The sequence below is a fragment of the Drosophila albomicans genome, chromosome 2R, assembly GCF_009650485.2.
Source record: "Drosophila albomicans strain 15112-1751.03 chromosome 2R, ASM965048v2, whole genome shotgun sequence".
In the NCBI taxonomy this organism is placed as follows: domain Eukaryota; kingdom Metazoa; phylum Arthropoda; class Insecta; order Diptera; family Drosophilidae; genus Drosophila; species Drosophila albomicans.
In genome coordinates, this window is record NC_047631.2 from 21548086 (window position 1) to 21568457 (window position 20372).

Consider the following 20372-nt stretch of genomic DNA (forward strand, 5'->3'; position numbering starts at 1 on the left):
TCTTTACAATTTTGATTGAGAAACGAATTGTATATATGTATTATTATTATATTTTATCATATTTATAGTTCAAGCAATGATGACTCTAGTTCACTTGTAATCTCTCTTTACCCGAAAGAATTAATGCACTCGCCACGTAATTTGTAGACATCTTTATCATACCAATCAAAAAATTAATTTAAAGACCGCTGACACTTATAAGTTGTTACAGTCGCATGTTTGATGTAGTACTCAGCAGAAACAAACTAGTTGAAATAATCTTATTTATGTATATCATTGTTTTTGATAAACACAACACAACAGGTTTAAACGGCGATCAATTTAAATGCTAGTAGTAATTACTTGGAAAGGGTTATTTCTAGAAACCAAAAGCAAACATAATTTCGACTTTCGACAATGCTATTTCTACGAAAATACAACAATAAATAAACATAATATAATATATATAAAGACTAAAATACATATTAACCCATGATAGTCCAAAACTGTCCAGAATTTCCCAATCAATATGAAAGTATTAGAATATATTCTAGCGAATAATAAACGTATATATAGTTTATTTGCATTTTATGGAAAGGAATTTCATCAAGTTCTTGGAAATGGTGAAAAGCTGAAAGTCAATAAAAAATTAGTTTGGTGAAAATGTCACTGACAAAATAATTTCCAGGAAAATAACAACAATATGTAAACGAGTGCAAAGAGTACTCAAATATGCGAAACCACATGACAACCCAAGGGAATTTACAATTTTCCCCATTAAAAGTGTCTTTTTAATGAAACCCACGACATTACATAGCTTAGATTACTCTAGAGTATACCTGTAATGACTACTAAGTTATATGTTAATCTTATAAACATATTTTAGATAAAGTTATTTACATGTGACGAAAAGTATTGTTGTTTATGTTCTTCTTCCCATTTGTCTGCAAATTCCCACATTGACCGCATGCCTCTGACTCATTTAATTGTAAGCTTGTGCCAATACGACTTTGCGACAAAAAATGAATTGAAATATAATCAATCAAAGGCACCTTCAATTGATAAAAATTTAGCTATAAAAGGGAAACCGTTCTTGGGCAACTTCACAAAGTTCTTTCTACCACTTAACGATCAACATGATTGGAAAAGTTTTCCTGCTTGCCCTCCTGGTGGCCATCGCTAGTGCCTCACCTCTGGCTCTGGACTCGACAACCACTGACAACTATGGCGTTGCCATCTCCCAGTTCCTGGCGGCCTGGAAGCAGATGATTCCCTGCGGCTACGCTGCCGGCAACATTCCAGTACTGTCCCCACTGACCAACGACTTCACCGCCTTTAACTTTAGCAGAGGAGAAACCAACATTGTGGGAAACGTGAGCAACATTCGCATCTCGGGCCTCGATGACTTCATTATTCTGAGCGGATCCTTCAACACCACGACCCAGAAGGCCAAATTCGATGTGCTGTTCCCAGAGATCCAGATCTTGGGCTCCTATGCCCTCCAGGGTATGATGAGCTTGCTCGGCTTTGCTTTCCCCGTCCGTGAAGTCGGCTTGATCAACGAGCGTTTCCAACAGCTGCGATTCGTTGGTGAATACACCTTCGGTCAGAGCCTCACCAACTCCAGTGGACTACGCATTAGCGAATACCATCTGCAATTCTATTTGGCCGATGTAAAAATCGACAACTGGGACTTGTTGTTGAACATTGCTGCCAACGATTATGCCAACTCTTGGTCGAGCCAGATTATTGATCTGGCTGTTAAACTGGTTCAAAAGTATGTTGATGAGCTGTTGGCCATCGATGTGATTCCCAGTGTGGACGACTTGCTTGCCAACGTCAGCATGGCTGAGCTGTCTCAGTTTTTGGTCAACACTGCCGCCAACTGGAACAGTGTCGACTGCCAAGTGCAGGCCTAAGAAAAGGGCTCGAAACTTTAAATAAATGTTTAAAGAGTTGGTTTACTAATGGTTCATTGTTACACATAATTAATCGCGCATGAAATTTACCTTGATGAGCTGTCGCTATTTTTGGTCAATTCTGCCAACAGGTGGAACAGTGCCAACTGTCAAGTTCAGGGTTAAAGGCTTTGAAATATTTAATAAATAAGAAGATTATCACAAATGTTTTATATTCGTTTATTTTCCACCACAAATCGTTTTTTTTTTTAATTTTTGAATTTTAAAATTTTCTACAAAAAAAGAAAAGGTAAATTTTTAATATAAAATCAAAGTGAGCATATCTAATTGTGATATTTCAGGATATTTCTAATAAATTAGCTTGTTACCAAAATAAGCATACGAGCACAGATGAGCAAGCAGTGCAAATCGAAGATAATTGTACACTGCTTGTAATTCGTGATAGATTTACACTACTTGCTCAGTTTATTTATGTATGTCGAGTCTACATTGTAGTCACAATCAGTATTAGCAGGCATCCAAGTATACGATCATTTTCATATTCAATTTCAAAGTAAATAAAATTTTAAGATTAATTTAAGAACTTAAGATTCCACTTAACAACAAAAATTTACTTTTATATCAAGTATATTTCTTTACATTTTTGATTTAAAAACGAATTAAATATATATATATATTATCATATCATATTTAGAATTCAAGCACTATACAAGTTCACTTATAATCTCTCTTTACCCGAATGAATTAATGCACTCGCCACGTAATTTGTAGACATCTTTATCTTACCAATCATAAAATTAATTTAAAGACCGCTGACACTTATAAGTTGTTACAGTCCCATGTTTGATGTAGTACTCAGCAGAAACAAACTAGTCGAAATAATCTTATTTATGTATATCATTGCTTTTGATAAACACAACACAACAGGTTTAAACGGCGATCAATTTAAATGCTAGTAGTAATTACTTGGAAAGGGTTATTTCTAGAAACCAAAAGCAAACATAAATTCGAAGTTCGACAATGTTATTTCTACGAACATACAACAACAAATAAACATAGTACAATATCAAATTAAGACTAAAATACATATTAACCCATGATAGTCCAAAACTGTCCAGAATTTCCCAATCAATATGAAAGTATTAGTATTGGAAATTACTAATATATAAAATATATTCTAGCGAATAATAAACGTATATATTTTATTTGCATTTTATGGAAAGGAATTTCATCAAGTTCTTGGAAATGGTGAAAAGCTGAAAGTCAATAAAAAATTAGTTTGGTGAAAATGTCACTGACAAAGTAATTTCCAGGAAAATAACAACAATATGTAAACGAGTGCAAAGAGTACTCAAATATGCGAAGCCACATGACAACCCAAGGGAATTTACAATTTTCCCCATTAACATAAAAGTCTTACAAGTGTCTTTTCGATGAACCCCACGACAGTTCATAGCTTACATTACTCTAGAGAATACCTGTAATGACTAATAAGTTACATGTTAATCTTATAAACATATTCATATTGTTGTTTATGTTCTTCTTCCCATTTATTCTGCAAATTCCCACATTGACCGCATGCCTCTGACTCATTTAATTGTAAGCTTGTGCCAATACGACTTTGCGCCAAAAAGAATTGAAATATAATCAATCAAAGGCACCTTCAATTGATAAAAAATTTAGCTATAAAAGGGAAACCGTTCTTGGGCAACTTCACAAAGTTCTTTCTACCACTTAACGATCAACATGATTGGAAAAGTTTTCCTGCTTGCCCTCCTGGTGGCCATCGCCAGTGCCTCACCTCTGGCTCTGGACTCAACGACTACCGACAACTATGGCGTTGCCATCTCCCAGTTCTTGGCGGCCTGGAAGCAGATGATTCCCTGCGGCTACGCTGCACAGTGGTTGGGCTTGTGTGGAGCCGCGGCCATAAATATTTCCCGTAGAGATATCGCTATGAAATTTTCCCCAAAAATCTAAAAAAATATTTTGTATATATAGTAAAAAAATTGTCTTGATCGGAATACTATATCCTATATCTCCCATACAACCTTAGTATGGCTTATATGCCGATAGTGCGCCAAAATACTTCCGGTGGAGTTACAGTGCTAAAATTTCATTATTAGGCATCCAATTTATTTGTATTTCAATTATTTAGAGTATAAAAATGTAACTCCTAACCCCCTTCCCACAAGCTTTTCAAAATATAATGAAATGAGGTTCTATAGTTCCTTTTATGATATGTATGTTATATAAGAATAAATGTATTTAAATCATTAAAAATAAAATTTAATTTAATGCTAATTGGAGTGAAATAAATATTATCAAATACCGACGACGTTTTGTCCTTTTTGAGGACTCAGCAAAATCAATTTTGGGTCGTCCACGTTCAGCACTTGCAATCCTTTGTTGAGGTGGCTCAATTATAATTGTTTCAATAGTGTTCAGCCAATTAGATTGATGTTTAACAATTGAATTCTTAACACGATTGTATTTGGCCCAAAAAGCACAAATTTTTTTGCAAATGTAACTAATGCAATTATTCAGTTTTGTCATGTCAACTGCGTAGCCTTTGTGTTTAATGCTTTCTTCTATTACACTAGTAACTCTCCGATTTTTTTCTGCATTAACGCCCTCTTCTTTCCACCAAATATCAAAGACGTGCATGCGTGAAAATTCGCACTTACAAGAAGCACCTATTAAAAATGAAAACATAAAAATAAGCGAAAAAATAATATGCGAAATTATTGACAAACACAAATGACGAAAACAAAAGAAACATCACAAAAGCAAAGGAAGAGCAGTAGATTGCGTCGCAAATTTGACCTTGAAAACAGTAAGACAACTTGAGTTTATTAATGAGTATATACACATCGGCAAAATTCGGCAGCTGAACTTAACATTTTTATTACCTGAAAACATTGGCAAATGCACTGATATCACTCATAAAGGGGGAATCGGGGGGCAACATATCTAAAAGTCTACTTAAACATGAAAAAGACGTTCACATAATACACAAAAAATGTATAATTAATTAAAAACACATAACAAACAAAATATTTATCAAATCAATTTCACAATAAGTAATTCGTAAGTAAATACCTTCAACTTTAAAATTCATTTTAAATAATAAAATTCGGACCTCTCTAACGAACGTTTGAACACTTTGAACTTCACTTTTGTTTTGACGAAAAGCTCACTAAACGCAGCTGCAGCAGCAAAATTGAAGACGTGTTCACACTTTGCATTCTATTTTTAGAATGTTCCGTTAGAATTCCGGAAAAAACTAGTTTGCAGTGACAAAATGTGGACAATTTAGAGACAAATTCTTTACATTTTGACTAATTATTTTCAAGTCGAATTTTCGATTTATGGCCTATGGGCGCAACCACTGTGCGCTGCTGGCAACATTCCAGTCATGTCCCCACTGACCAACGACTTCACCGCCTTCAACTTCAGCAGAGGAGAAACCAACCTTGTGGGCAACGTGAGCAACATTCGCATCTCGGGCCTCGATGACTTCATTATTTTGAGCGGATCCTTCAACACAACTACCCAGAAGGCCAAATTCGATGTGCTGTACCCAGAGATCCAGATCTTGGGCTCCTATGCCCTCGAGGGTGCCATGAGCTTGCTCGGCTTTGCGTTCCCCGTGCGTGACGTCAGCCTGATCAACGAGCGTTTCCAGCAACTGCGTTTCGTTGGTGAATACACCTTTGGCCAAAGCCTCACCAACTCCAGTGGACTGCGCATTAGCGAATACCATCTGCAATTCTATTTGGCCGATGTGAAAATCGACAACTGGGACTTGTTGTTGAACATTGCTGCCAACGATTATGCCAACTCTTGGTCTAGCCAGATAATTGATCTCGCCGTCAAACTGGTTCAAAAGTATGTTGATGAGCTGTTGGCCATCGATGTGATTCCCAGTGTGGACGACTTGCTCGCCAATGTCAGCATGGCTGAGTTGTCTCAGTTTTTGAGTAACACTGCCGCCAACTGGAACAGTGTCGACTGCCAAGTGCAGGCCTAAGAAAAGGGCTGGAAACTTTAAATAAATGTGTATAGAGAAGCAAATGTTTAAAGAGTTGGTTTACTAATGGATCATTGTTACACATAATTAATCGCGCATGAAATTTAGTCCGAAACATAAAACATCTCTATATCAAAGTATTCAAAGTGCTCCTCGACAGGGGCAATGGCAAAGGAGTTTCATTCGTTTTTTGGCAGCTATCTCTGTTGCTGTTGTTTTTGTAATCCGCTTAAGTAACTCAACGGCAACGGAAACCGGAAATGAAAACCATACAGTGTGTATGAAGGCGTGGTGAGTAAGTATGAGTATGGAAGGCGTGGAAGGCCCGGACTCCGGTCCGGCTGGGCAGACGAACAACTTCCGTTTGTTGTAGCCACACACACACACAGCAAAGCGAGCTGCTTGCCAGCGTATTTATCGCAACGAAGAGAGAGAAAGAGGAGACTCCCAAGTTGCAGGCACATGCTTGTCGTTGTCCTGGTCGCATCCCTTTCGCAGGTGCTGTGCACAGGACAAAAAAAACACATAAAGGGGGGAAGAAGGAAGCACGGCTCTTAAGCTGCACCGGAAATGAAGAATTGTTGCTCGAGTCCCTGTGACAATTTCAGTGGTCGCTGTCTGACAACAGCCAAGACACGGGCGCCCGCCATGAATGAACCAAAATGTTACGTGCTTCTTCTGTCTGTCGTTACTGTTGTTGTTGTTGGAGTCAGTTTTAAGTGCTCATAATGGCGCGGGCTAAACAAACAACAAACAGCAAATGGCTTTTTCGTATTGCGGTTTTCCGTCCTTGGCTTTACACAGCCAACAGCCAGCAGCCAACAACCAACATCAGATGACGGGTTCATCATGCAGTCAGCAGCTCCTTTTGCCGCCGGTCTACTTCCGTTCCACAGTCTTAACCACAAGGCCGCTTTTCAGGTCCATTGTGCATTAATAAATTATTGTGTAATGTGAAGTGCATAAATTATATCTGCGCAGATACCAGGAGTTATAAATCTGCCCGCATACCATTTACCAATTTTGGGGGCAATTCACTTTACTTTTTAATGGGTCAATTTGAATTGTTGGCCAAAGCATATTCCCCTTGAACAACAACAGTCTATGAACATTCCATTCATTTATAATGTCTGCGCTTTGTTCAAGGATTCAATTAATCAACGCTTTTAATGCAGATTAAATCCTTTTTAGACTGCCTAACCCGCATGCTAATACTTTTACTATATAGTAAATGCTGCAATTTTCATTTATTTATTTATCCAGCTTGAATTTCTTTTTTGCGCATTATTTTTTTTTTTGTTTCATCTTGTTCACAATTAGCAAAAGTTTTACATACAAATCCGCACACATAATAATCGCACAGTATTTAGTGTTGAGTGTGTGTGTGAGTGTTTGTTATTCATTCCATTCATATGGTTTATCCCACACTTTCCTTTTTTTTGTCTCGCAATAATACCTCTGAGTGTTTATTTGTTTGTTTATTATTATTATTACTGTTTTTTTTACATTCATTCACATATTTATAACTACAAATTATGCAAACAAAATGCAAATTGTTTTCTCAATTTGCAAACATTGTGTGTCATTGGATCTGTCATAAATATTTCATAATCGATTAATTCTTCTAAAAGGTCGCTCCAACAATGATGACGAATTTAAATCAAATTTCAATATAGACCCGTGTGAACCGAGTTCAGTTTTTTCTATTTTATTTGATAAACTTAAAATGATTGCAAATCAAATTACAATTTAATCAAATAAAGAATTGTTCAACACACGATTGTTAAAAAGATTCTATCGTTGGCAAAATAATACCTAGCATTTTCATTTTTCACACTTTTGTCTGGCTAAAGCTTTTTATTTTGTTGGTTGGGTATGGCAGATACGACTTTTTTATTGGACGTATCGACATCATCATACAATAACTTTTGCTTCATGGCAGCTAACAATTAATTAGTTGAGTTTATTCGCTCATTACTCGTATCGATATCTAGTATACACAATATAATAACATATACAAAAACAACATTCAATGTTTTCACGTTTTCGTTTATGGGATCATAAGGTTTATACATATATGTATGTATATATTCGACAATATTCACACGGATTCATTTGAATGCAGGTAGGCATCAATTTCATAGTTTTTGTTTCATTCACTTAGAGGACTAAAACTTAATCGTTCATATGACGCGTGGGTTAGTTTAGTTTTTTATAATCAACCATTTCTGGATTTCATAATGTACACATGTATGTATATTTATGTAAATATGTATGTATATTTATGTAAATAGCGTTAGTTGGTTAATTCGGTATGTATGTATTTGATTTCTTCTTCTTTTTCCTTTAGCATTAATGATACAACGTGGGGGCTTCAGATGGGGCTAGGTAATAGCTCATATAATACTCACAAATATTTCTATGCACGAATTGTATTTTACGAGTACTATGTTGAGTTCGTATTTAATAGTAGTACTACTCTATACTAGTATAATACATTAAACATCAACATTTATCAAATTGAATGCATTTTGGTACCAGACACAAATGTACTTAAAAAATACAATTAATTTTCTAACTTTGTGCATATCTTCTATGTATGTTATCCATATAAAATGTATTACAAAAATGTTTTGTTTATAAATAATTGTGTGACAAATTCTCGATAAGCTGGTTTAGTGGGACATTCATTTCAGTTTAAATATAATAATATAATATATATATTTTATTTAATTATTTATTTATTTATTGTTAGACATACATACATAAATGCTTTATATTTGCGTTAAATATGCTTGGTACATATGTATACATATACATATAATATTTTAAAACATATTCTCATATTTCTTTCATGTACATTTACATTTACTAAACCTATGCATTTTGTGTATAAGTATAAATAATGTAATTTCTTGTTCACATTTATAGACTTTACATTCATTTCAATCAATTTCATTTAATAATATTATTTGAATTGTTCTATATTGTATCCATATTACCAGTTTTGTAATGCACATTTATGTTAATTTTTATTCATTTTTCATTCTGCATGTATGTACTTTAGTTTCCTCTATTATTAATATTCATATTAGATTTCATTTCATATTGAATAAAAACATTCTAACAATCTTACAGATACCATATATCTTACAGATACAAATATACGCGTTATAAAAATGCAATTTAAAATATATGTATGTATTTTGTTTCAATTGGTTTGTCACTATTATATTACAACAATTTTCTGCTGCTGTTTGGGGCACTGAAAACAAATTCGAGCTAATTTCACGCCTTCCTCTTTAAAAGCCTTAAAAATTAAATGTTTTGTTTTTTTAAAATATACTTTGTGTATTTTATAATCAATCTTAGAAGTATGTAATTTCGAGATATATATATCTAATAGATAATACAATTATTCCTCCAATGATTCGATACCAAGCGTCACAAATGAAAGGAACTCAAGTGTTACACTGACTTCTAATTATATTCATACGATATTTACGATATAAGATGTCAATGATGTCAAAAATATATGTATATATATTATTTACGCAATTCCATTTGTTAAAAATATATTAATGCCAATTTATCGCATGCAATTATTTAATTAAATATACATATATCATTTGTATTAAAATAATGTAAATATATAAATTTTCTAGATAAAAATTGCTTTTCGTATTCGAGTTATAATTTTTCGTTTCCTCAATTTCGATTCACATGAACATAACCAATCTTGATATCATATAGGGTATATAGTTAGCCCCAAACTCATCCACAACCCTCTCTCTCGCTCTCTGTCGCTATCTTTCATTCGATCTCTCTATCTCTAACCGTCTAACAGCGTAAACAATATTCGCGTGCTGGAATGTTAAACAATTTGAAATAATCGGCTGGCCGAGCATTATGCACACACTTTCCAAATAACTAATATACAAAACACACATGCTTCCCCAATTACAATTTGTGTGTGTTCATTGATAAGATTCGAGTTATCTAATATATTGCGCTTTACCCTTTAAGTGCGCCACTCAGGTAAAATCTATTAAATCATTACAAACAAAATATATGTATGTATGTATATATATCAAACAAGTTGAACAAATTGTGGGTAGCAACCTGTCAACAGATTGACTTCATTTTTACAATATATATCCGCGATGGTTCAGTCTCAGTCTAACCCGAAAATGATTAAAATTACAGATTTCTAAGACAACTTAATTGTTAACGTTAATTATTTGGCATAGAACTTGAAATATTGTATCTCAATTAGTATTTGGAAAGCTCTCTCTCGCAAAAAAAAAAAAAAACAAAAAACTTGAAAATTCTATTGTTTGATTGTAACAGATAATGATTTTTGTTTTCATTGTTGATTTTTCTGTTTTATTTGTGAGTTACATAAATGTATTTGCAATATAATTTGATTTATGTAGTTTATGCATATAGTATTGTATCTGTATGTATATTCTTCCGTTTAAATCAAAAAATCTGTTGCTGTTTGCTTTTACGACTAAATACAAAAATTAATTTCATTTAAAGCTTATAAACGTTGCGACATATCCGTTCAAACGGTACGACAACAAATTAAAGAGTGTGGAGTTAACTAAATAAAAAATAATAAGATATAGATTTACATAATTCTCTTGTTCTTACTGTCAAATATGGTTTTTTGTTGTGGTATGCATAAAATGGCTCTTAACAAAGAATTGCGCGTAGTTTTTTTTGTTGGGCATTGAGCATTGAAAGCGTTACAAAATACAATGGCAAATATAAAAACAAATAAACAATTACAAAATCAATTGCATTACGTTTGTTGTGCATAATTCTTTCATTCATTTGCAAAACTTTTGCAGGCATTTTCGTTTTGTTGTTGTTGTTGGTCTGTGTTTTCTTTAACATTTTGTTGTGTGTTTTTGTTTTACATTGTTTTTTTTTTTTGTTAATTCGCAGTGTTTGAACGATATTTGTTGCTGTGTATTTGTTAAACAATTTCACATTCTCTAAAAATTCGTACACTTTCAGCTTAAGCACTATAGATACTAGAACGTATGGCCTACACATATCATCATCATCATCGATAGCAAACTAAAAACTATGTACCATGGATACGTACTTATTGATAGTTTACAATCAGGGGGGGCGGGGCGGTACCTCATCTCATATATGATACAAATGCCATATTTCTGTGTGTTGTTTGTTTGTTTTTGGATATACATTATGTATGTAGAGTTGGACAATAATAATGATCAGCTGCTCGCAGCAACCATACAAATAACTAACTAACGGACAACTGACAACGAACATCATCATCAGCACATCGACGACGACGCTCTAAGCCTCTGTTTCGGCGCCCTTTAATCGCAGACGCGCAAAGTCCTCAAAGATAATATCATCATCTTGGGCATCATCGTCGTCCAGCTGTATGAGGTTCGTGGTGGTGGGCACATCCTTTTGCGCTTGCGCCGCGCCCGCTGCATCACCCGACTCGCCAGCATCTCCGCCCAAGCTTAGCAGAGGCGCCGCCAAGCTGGCACGTGGCGAACGATCGCCCAGCAGCGGGGGCTCCTCCTCCTCGGGCTTGGGATGCATAAGCGTGAACGGCAGCTCGGCAACCAGATCGCCGCCCAACAATGGTGAACCGATCAGTAGCTTCACCTTGACCTTGTAGTGCACCAAAATGCCTAAGCTTTCGCGCTGGGCAGGATTGGTGACGAGCGTGCTAGACGCCAGATTTGTATCCTCATGCTTCAGCTGACCATCGAGCGCCAGTCCCCATTTGTCCTTGTTGTTGGCCAGCAGCGGACACAGCTCAAAGACCTTGGAGAGCGTAAAACCGGGCGCAACACTGCATCCGTCTTCGGATTCGGTTTCGGCCACCACCGATTTGTATTGGGCCGTGGAGAACAAACAAATGTCGGCGAATTGTCGAACACACACCTTGATCTTCTTGACGGTGCGATTCGAATTGTTGGCCACATGCACATTGATCGATATCTTCTCGCCATGATGATACAGTTCCTTATCCAGACTCGCCTCCAAATGGATTTTATTCGGTTTCATCATGAACTCTTTGCTAACCTCAATGGAAGGCTGTTCGCCGGCCTTCGATGGCGCATACATCACTTTCCTAATCGTCAATCGAACCGAATTGCGTTTGTGTGGTTTGTCCTCGATGTGTTCACCTATTGTTGGGTAAATATGTGTGTACAATAATAATGCATTAGTAATCGCTCTTCGCTGAAATGGTTTCATGTGTGACGTACATAGGTTTACATATTCCACTTAATTATAATATTTTTGCATATCTAATTTGGGGGTGTGTCTAACTCTGGCGCCTCGCGTGCGTCACACATACTCAATAGATGATTCACTTCAAAAAAAAAAGAAAAAACAATGCAAATGGATGCTTCCTGGAATGTGTGTTGTAAAAACAAATGACGGGATGTCATAACATCATTGTCACGACACTTCATTTCCGATTATTGTGTGCATAACAGTTTGATTCAGCAACAAACAACGAATTCATGATCAGGTCAATAACAAGTGCTTTGTTACTTCTCAACAATTTAATCTTCCAGATCTGAAGAACTGTTTAAGCTTGGGTTTAACCTGCTAAATTTAATACATCATCATAGTAAACAAAGATGTTTAGTATTCGTTTAGTAATTAGATACAGGGTTTTCCCAAATCTCATAATCTGTTAATTTCTATGAACTACTCCATGAGTAATTATAATAACGATACTTTGTTGATTCCAGATATAGCCTGCAAGCGATATCTTTGCTTTCTTATTTTGCCACAATTCTTGGAAATTCTTGAATACATTTTGGTGTTCTCATGCTCATGAAGAAATACTTTCCATTTTCAGCACATAAATCGTCCGGCAGACGGTCTTTATTGTTTATGCCAAAAATCAAAAACACGGCAGCATCAATCCAGTGAAGCACATTAAATAAACAAATCAAACAGATGCCAAGTAAATAAAAATACAGAAAACTCAATTCTTAATTCTCAATTATCAGCGAAGTTCAAATACCCTCTTGGCAGGCAGTGCATCAAAATAATGTTCTATATGTTCTTTTCTTCTACACAGCATGTGTAAACAATGTGATGATCTGACACATTACTATCTATATCTGTCTCGTAGCAAGTTGCAACATTCCTCAATTCGAAATGGTATCAGTTTCAGTAGCATGAAATTGAAAACCACATGGTAAATATAATCATAAACAAACAAAGTGTCGCAATTGTAGCAGAGTGAATGGAAAAGTAATTCAAGAATAATAAACGCTTAACAATGTAAGTGGCGGAAGAACAAAGCTCATATAATACATATATGGTGGGTATATAAATAGCCATAATACCCTTTTGGGATTAACGGCATATATGTATGTATGTATGTATGGATGTCTGTGTGATCGACTGTTGTTGTTCTGGAAAAGTTAAGTGCAAAATCGAACAAAATGTTTATTTCTAATTTCAATTAGTTGTTTCTATTTATGCACATGGGAGGAAGAGTACATGCAATGTGTACATACAATTATAATGTATATAATTTGTTGCGCAAATGTTAATGCCTGGGGCGTGCCCATCCATACATCATAGACAAGGAGAAGATGTGGCGGGTGGCGGGTGGACGGTGGCCCACTCAAGCCCACCCAAATGCCAATTGGCTTAAGTTTGCTTTCAATAATCTTTTTATGGTTGCACACACAAATTGGCAGTGGTCGCCGCAGCAGCAGTAGCAGCGACGTCGGCATCGCCGGCAGATAAGAATGTCGACGCCGGCCAATAAAACCACCAAAAAACAAAAAAAAAAACTGAACGGACAAAGCAAAGTAAACTCTCATACATACATAGTACACACACATACAAATACAGCTAGATAGCAATTTGTGCGCAATAACAACAACACCGTAATACGTCCATATTGTGTCTGTTTGCCAAAGCGAGACAGCCTTAACTTTGGGGAGCTTCGAGGAGATCCCCACAAGTGAGAAATGCGAATGCGCGTGCGAAACGCAAACATGCGCGCGTAACTTCCAATTAATCGCAGCTACAAAAACGAAACAACAACAATAAAGTGCTGTGCAAGCCGTTTTTGTTGTCCATTTCCATTATTTGTTGAAAAATGAGAATGAGAATGCGAATACGAATGAGATTTGAGTAGCGCAAGCATAATTATTGTGCAAAAAAAGAGCGAGAGAGGGATAGAGAGCAGTAATTACGCTTTTGGGTCATTGGTTGTTGTTGTAGTGTACTTTTTAGCTGAGTTAGGCACAAAAACATACAAAACAATGAGATACCCAGCTGCGCGTTCCAAGAATCGAATTTATGTAAGTAACGATGTACATAGCAGAAGGAAAAAACGTCAGTAAGCGACGCCTAATTAAAGCGACTGAGGCAGTCCAACGATAGACAAGCAATAGCGTCGAATTCCAATTAGAAGCGTCGAATTCCAATTAGGTGGCTGCGCGCTGCGCTGCGTCATCAACAAACAACACACACACGAATACAATGACATTTTTGCGCAGTCAACGCAGTTGGATTAATTAACCCCGCGCGTGACACATGCGCTCCAAAACACACACACACACACACACACATGCTTGCATGCATAAGTATGAATGTAATGGTTGTATGAATGAGTTTCGACAACTTTTCAACACTCACCCACAAACGCCTTCAACTCGTAATCGACTCCACAGGATTTTCCCACATCGCCCGGCGCCGGCTGCAAGGACACCGAGGCCGGACAATAGGGCGGCACTTCAAAGTAAAACGGATGTGCGTTCGGTCCCAGTTTCTTGATCAGACGCTCCTGCAAACGTGTCGTGGGTCGCTGCAGCTGCATTGGTGGATAAATCTGTTCGTGCGCCAAATACAAATCCTTGCGGAATGTCAAACCCAAAACATCGAGATCCTCGCGTCCATAGCGAAAAGCGGCCAAAACTTGTCCAAACACCCGACGATCTTTCACGTACTCGGGATCAATAAAGACGACACCATCAATGGGATCCACATGCGTCACATGATCCACAAAATCACGTTTACCCAAATAGACGGTGATTTTGCCATTGGATGAACTCTTCTTGAACACACGCGTCGCTTGTCTCCTTGAACTGGCATCGCCGCCCACTTCATCCAGCCCAACAATGCCGCCACCACCTCCGCTGCTCCCTCCACCAGCGTTGCCGGCTGTTGTGGCATTTGCTGTGGTGTTGGAGGAGCCATTGTTGCCCGTTGAGCTGCTGGCTCCACTTCCGTTTGTCCCGTTGTTAGCGCTCAGCGTGTTCATTGTCGTCGTTGTTGTTTCTCGTCGTCGCTGTCACCGTCAACGTCGTTCTGCCTGGTGCTGCTGCTACTTGCGACTGCTATTTTACTTCAACAACTACTGCGCCTCTTCTCTCTGCTTCTGCCACTGTCGCTGTCTCTGCTGGCTGCGGCTGCTTTGCGTTGTTGCTGCTGCTGTTTGTAAACGCTGCTGCTCACCACTGTGTGCCGCCACTGCTGGTGCTACTCTTGCTGCTACTTGCTGTTGTTGTTATTCGCTCGCTCGTTCTTCGCTCTTTGTTTCGAGCGCACCTTTTAATAATAAATATGTGTGCAATTTAATTTTTTTTATGTATACTTAATGAGCAACAGCGCCACACAAATTTTTTTCTGTCGCCATCTACCGTTTGTAGTGCTGCAAAGCGCCGACAAGGAACTAGTTCGCAGCGTTGCCACGTCTGGCCATAAATTCAGTCATGACTTTTATATATATATTTTAATGAAAAAATAAATAAAAAAAAATAAACAATGAAAAATAAAATTAAAACGCTTCATTAATTGAATGTATTACGAGGTATATTTATTATTAATTATTAATACATAGCAGAATATATGGTATTTTTCGTATTTGTATTAGCAATATGCAGCTTTACTTAAATTTGATAATTTGTTTGAAGATTTGAATGCTATTCGAGAATTGTAGTTTAAACAATATTTTAGGCTTTTTCTAATATGTGCATAATTAAAAGCTGTTTAAATAATGGCGCCTATTTCGCGGATATTGCAGAAGCTCTTTTGGTAAATTTATCAACCATAAATAGTACATTTTTCAATACTACTATCGGTCACTCTTAGACCCGGGCACATTTTCTCGTTTCTTTTCCCACGTGCGTTTTTTGAGTAAAGAGCAGCACGCGTTTGTCGGAATTTTTTAAGCCGAAATAAAAAGTGAATAAGTTGAAATGGCACAAAAGAAAGTAGCTGGAAAGAAGCCTGCGGGCAACAACAACAAGCGCGGCCCAAAAGCCAAGCAAGTTGTGGAGGAGAAACCTGAATTGGAGGTCGAGGAGAACGAGGACTCTGATGCCAGCGAGGAGGAAAACGACGCCAGTGACGCTGAGGTGAGTTGGGCAAAAAGAACAACATATGCTAAGCAGACGAAATACAGTCACGCTTACTTACCACGTGTTTTTGTTATAATATTTCATCAGGAAAATGGTGCTGCTGGTCTGGTGGATTCAGAAGCTGAAGAGGATGACGAAGAGGATGATGATGATGAAGAAGACGATGATGAGGACGAAGATGACGATGAATTGGAGCCCGGACAAATCTCCATCTCGAAACCAGCCAAAGAAGCTGATGAGGAGGAGGATGACGACGACGATTCCGATGATGAGCCAGTTGAGGCACCCATCTCCAAGCCAGCTAAAGAAAAGGAAGCAGCCAAGAAGGGCGGCATTCCCAAAATCCCCCTTGGTCCTATTCCTGCCCAGACGCCCAAGGAACAGATTGTTTACGTCTCCAATATTCCGATTAGTAAGTAATATAGCAAACATATTTAAATAATAATAATTAAACTTATTTTATACATATTTGCAGAGTACAAACACAACGAACTTATCGCCCTATTCACCAAATTCGGTCCAATTAAAATTTTGAATCGCATCAAATCCAAGACAGGCGGTAATAATGTTTCAATTGCCTTCGAGACCACTGAGGGTGCCGCAGCTGCTTTGGCCGCTAAGCCAAAAGCATTGACACTCAATGATGAAGTGTTGAAGGTGACGCCCCCCCTCAACAAAGCAGAGCTTAATGAGCGCACCGTTGTCGTTGGGCTGATTGGACCCTCGGCAACCAAGGAGAATTTGACCGACCACTTCAAGAGCTGTGGCACCATTAATGCCATTAACTTCTCCAAAAATCGCGATCTGCCCCATGCCTATATACGCTTCCAGGACGTGGAGACCGCGAAAAAGGCACTTAAATTGGACGGCAGCGAGTTCAACTCACGTTTCATCACAGTACGCAGCGATACGTACGGCAACAAGGAACTCAAGAGCCCAGCATTGACATTGACTATTACGAATACTGGCAATCACGAGTCATACAAAACGGATGCTGTTGAGAAGATATTCAAAAAACACGGCACTGTCAAAGATGTGGATGTCGTTTGTACTCGTACGATTTTGGCCTTTGTCACTTACGAAACAGCCGAGCAGGCCCAAAAGGCACTGAAGTCATTGAATGGCAAGACTGTGGGAGATTTGGAAATCAAAATTGAGCCCTATAATTACAGCTCATCAGCTCGCAGTGTTCTGGTGACCAACTTGGTCGGTGGTAAGTTTAATCGATTTACTTTTTCGTCGTTACGTTTTCTACTAAATCTGTTATTTTTGTTACAGGTGTTAATGAGGAAGAGATCAAAGCGTTGTTTAATGAGAATGATGAAGTTGAGAGCGTCAGGATGCTAGTAAATAAGGCTATTGTTAAATTCACCACCGACGATGCTTTCTGCAAGTCATTCCTGTTGAACGAACGCATCGTCAAGGGTCAGCCCATCTTCCTTGAGCCCAACTCGACATTGAAACACAAGATCTTGCAGAAGAAACAATTGTCTAAGCCATATTTCAAGAATAATAAGAATAATGGTGGTGGTGCTCCCGGTCAATATAACAAAAAATTCGGAAATAACAACAAGCCATTTAACAAAAGGCCAGCCCAGGAAAATGGCAGCACACCGACAATCAAGAAAGCCAAGCAGTTCTAAACTTGGCGGAATGAACGATGGTCAATGATGGGTTCCCTAGTCTTAAGTCATTTTATCAATAAAAATAATAACAATAGCCATTCGGGCCAATGCAAACAATAACAAATGCATTGAAATTATAGTAGTTGTGTAAGTTGTCCCGCCGCGGCCTGCATATTCAAGAATTGTATTTGAATATTTAACGATATGCTAATAAAAAAAGCAGAGTACATCGTAAAATAATTGTTAACATTTGTTGTGGCGGCAAAACGCGTTTTCATTCCATAATCTCCCATTGCTTATATGGCTGAGGTGGCTTGGCCAAATTAAAAAATGGTAAAAGCTGACGCGAATAAATTGCAAATTACCAGCACGTACACACAAATACATATATATATACAGTATATATTTGTTTGTCTGTTTGTAAGAAACGTGAATGTGCCTGAGTGTTTGTGTTTAGCACTTTGAGTGGCTCGAAGCCGGCACCCTTTACTTGCCTCCCCACCGCGGACAAATGATTCATTACACTTGGCGCACGCTGTCGCCGCTCGAGTGATTCATGCAAGCCCAAGCCAAGCGACTCCACACGCAACCACTTCATTTCTCTATCCCCGATATGCACACAGCGGTGTCAGCAGCACAAATGACGGCGACGATGGCGCTCCCAACAAATATGATCCCGCCCTTCTCGACGTTGTCCTCGGATCTCGCATCATGCTTTTTTCGGGGACCTCCATTTGTGTGGGGCGCGGTTGGGTCACCGGTAATAATGAGCTCAATTCATGGCTGGCGCTCCTTGCACTCTCTGGACATTGAGAAATAATTGCAGGCAAATGGGATAACCAGGTTAGTCACAGTGTGCCAGACTAATGGGAATAACTGTGAACTCGTGTGTCCAGGGCGCAAAGCAATTTTTCTAATTTGCATTTATAACACAATTTCTATTAAAGTATGTGTCAAAAATAGAATTAGATTAGATTATGGGAAGTGGTGTCATTTCAATTTTAAAGATGTTAAACTTGGAATTTGGGATAAGTGGGATATTTATAATTACAGATTTGCTTTTATAAAATATAAATTATTTTCCTTAATACTAAGAGAATTTCTTACTTTAGATTCTTAACTAGAAATTAAAGTATTCAGTAAAAACAGGAATAGATCAGATTAAATGATTGAGAGAATTGTTATCAATTCAATTTGTAGAATGTTGTTTGTTTCAGATTGACAAAACTTCAACAATAACAAAATAAAAAATGTAACTTTCAGTTCATTATAAAAAAAAATTTCAACCGGTAAGAAAGCTTGAGAGTTCCAAGAGGCCAAGAACCCTATTTAATCAAACTACAAATAAATTTTTAGTTTTCTAAAAATAGTTTTCATATTTAAGAACATTATAAAAATGGAAAACTTTGTTATCGTTCTAATGGGAGAAATATAAAGTCTAAAAAAATGATATAAATACACTGACAACCAATTTCTTGTGACTGAAAGTTGGCCAAGACAATAAAGAGGTCTTAGCGTGACATTTATGATCTGAATGAGCTAATAAATTACGAAAATAGATGTGAATGATATTATTATATTTTAATAAATTAATTTGTAAACGGCCAGCTAGAAAAAAGAAAGCAAATCTTGCTTGGCCTTTGAAAGATTTGTCATGGTCCAATTACAAATTATGCAATTTTTGTAAAATTAGGGAAATTGTTGTAAGCAATTTAATTATTGCATATTAGTTTCCCGGTTGATTCACTGTAAAGTGCACTAAATTTGCTGTAACATTAAGTTTTGCTTAATTACAAATCACAAAGGCAGTGAGTTAATGAGCTGAAGTTTTTGCAATTTCCAGATTGTTCACCTGCAATTTTACAAGATTACTAAATTAAATAAAATATATTTGCAAAACAAAAAAAAAAAGTTTCCCAGCGATGAGAAAATGAGAGAAAAAGTCAAGTTGTTGATAGATTTTGTATATTTTTAACATTTATTAGTAATAAATTTTTGCAATATCTGTTAATTGTAGTTGGTTTTGCATTTGTTGTTGTTACTAGACGTTCACAATATGTATTTGTTGATTTGATATATGTATGCATGTTGTATATATTTATTTTGGTATATTAATAATAATAATATATCGTTATATAATGTACGTACGTATGTATGTTTTCTATGTGTATTTGTTATGCTTTGTTTTGGTTTTTTGTTTTTGTATATTTAAATTGATAATGTTAGTTGTCGTTTAGTTCTTGTATCGCGCTTCAAATATTCATGATTAATCGTTAGAACATTATATAGTTTCGTTCTGCACTCGATTTGTATATAAATATATATATTTGTATAAAAAAGTTAATTATAATTGTTTGTTTTTTGTTTCTAGTTAAATGCGCTCAATGGCCTAAATGCAATGCGAAATAAACACTTT

General features: G+C 36.9%; 3 protein-coding genes across 4 annotated transcripts; 2 read left to right on the forward strand and 1 right to left on the reverse strand.

The window, feature by feature from the left end:
* Positions 1-1095: 1095 nt before the first annotated feature.
* Positions 1096-5975, forward strand: LOC117573782 (uncharacterized). 2 transcript variants are annotated; one of them, XM_052008125.1, is made up of 2 exons: positions 1096-1579; positions 5613-5975. In XM_052008125.1, exons 1-2 carry the CDS (start codon positions 1116-1118, stop codon positions 5929-5931), a joined length of 783 nt encoding a protein of 260 aa, XP_051864085.1. In that variant the 5' UTR covers positions 1096-1115; the 3' UTR covers positions 5932-5975. The 2 variants fall into 2 exon arrangements, with proteins under 2 accessions (XP_051864085.1, XP_051864084.1); XM_052008124.1 differs by lacking the exon at positions 1096-1579 and adding an exon at positions 3625-3790 and having other exon boundaries at positions 5295-5975.
* A 4857-nt stretch (positions 5976-10832) lies between these two features.
* On the reverse strand, positions 10833-15598 carry LOC117573781 (beta-arrestin-1). The gene is made up of 2 exons (XM_034257187.2): positions 14608-15598; positions 10833-12116 (listed from the first exon to the last, which is right to left on the reverse strand). Exons 1-2 carry the CDS (start codon positions 15230-15232, stop codon positions 11266-11268), a joined length of 1476 nt encoding a protein of 491 aa, XP_034113078.1. The 5' UTR covers positions 15233-15598; the 3' UTR covers positions 10833-11265.
* A 479-nt stretch (positions 15599-16077) lies between these two features.
* LOC117575114 (DNA-binding protein modulo) lies at positions 16078-18196 on the forward strand. The gene is made up of 4 exons (XM_034259213.2): positions 16078-16328; positions 16419-16743; positions 16807-17544; positions 17610-18196. Exons 1-4 carry the CDS (start codon positions 16170-16172, stop codon positions 17972-17974), a joined length of 1587 nt encoding a protein of 528 aa, XP_034115104.1. The 5' UTR covers positions 16078-16169; the 3' UTR covers positions 17975-18196.
* The last annotated feature ends 2176 nt before the right edge of the window (positions 18197-20372 follow it).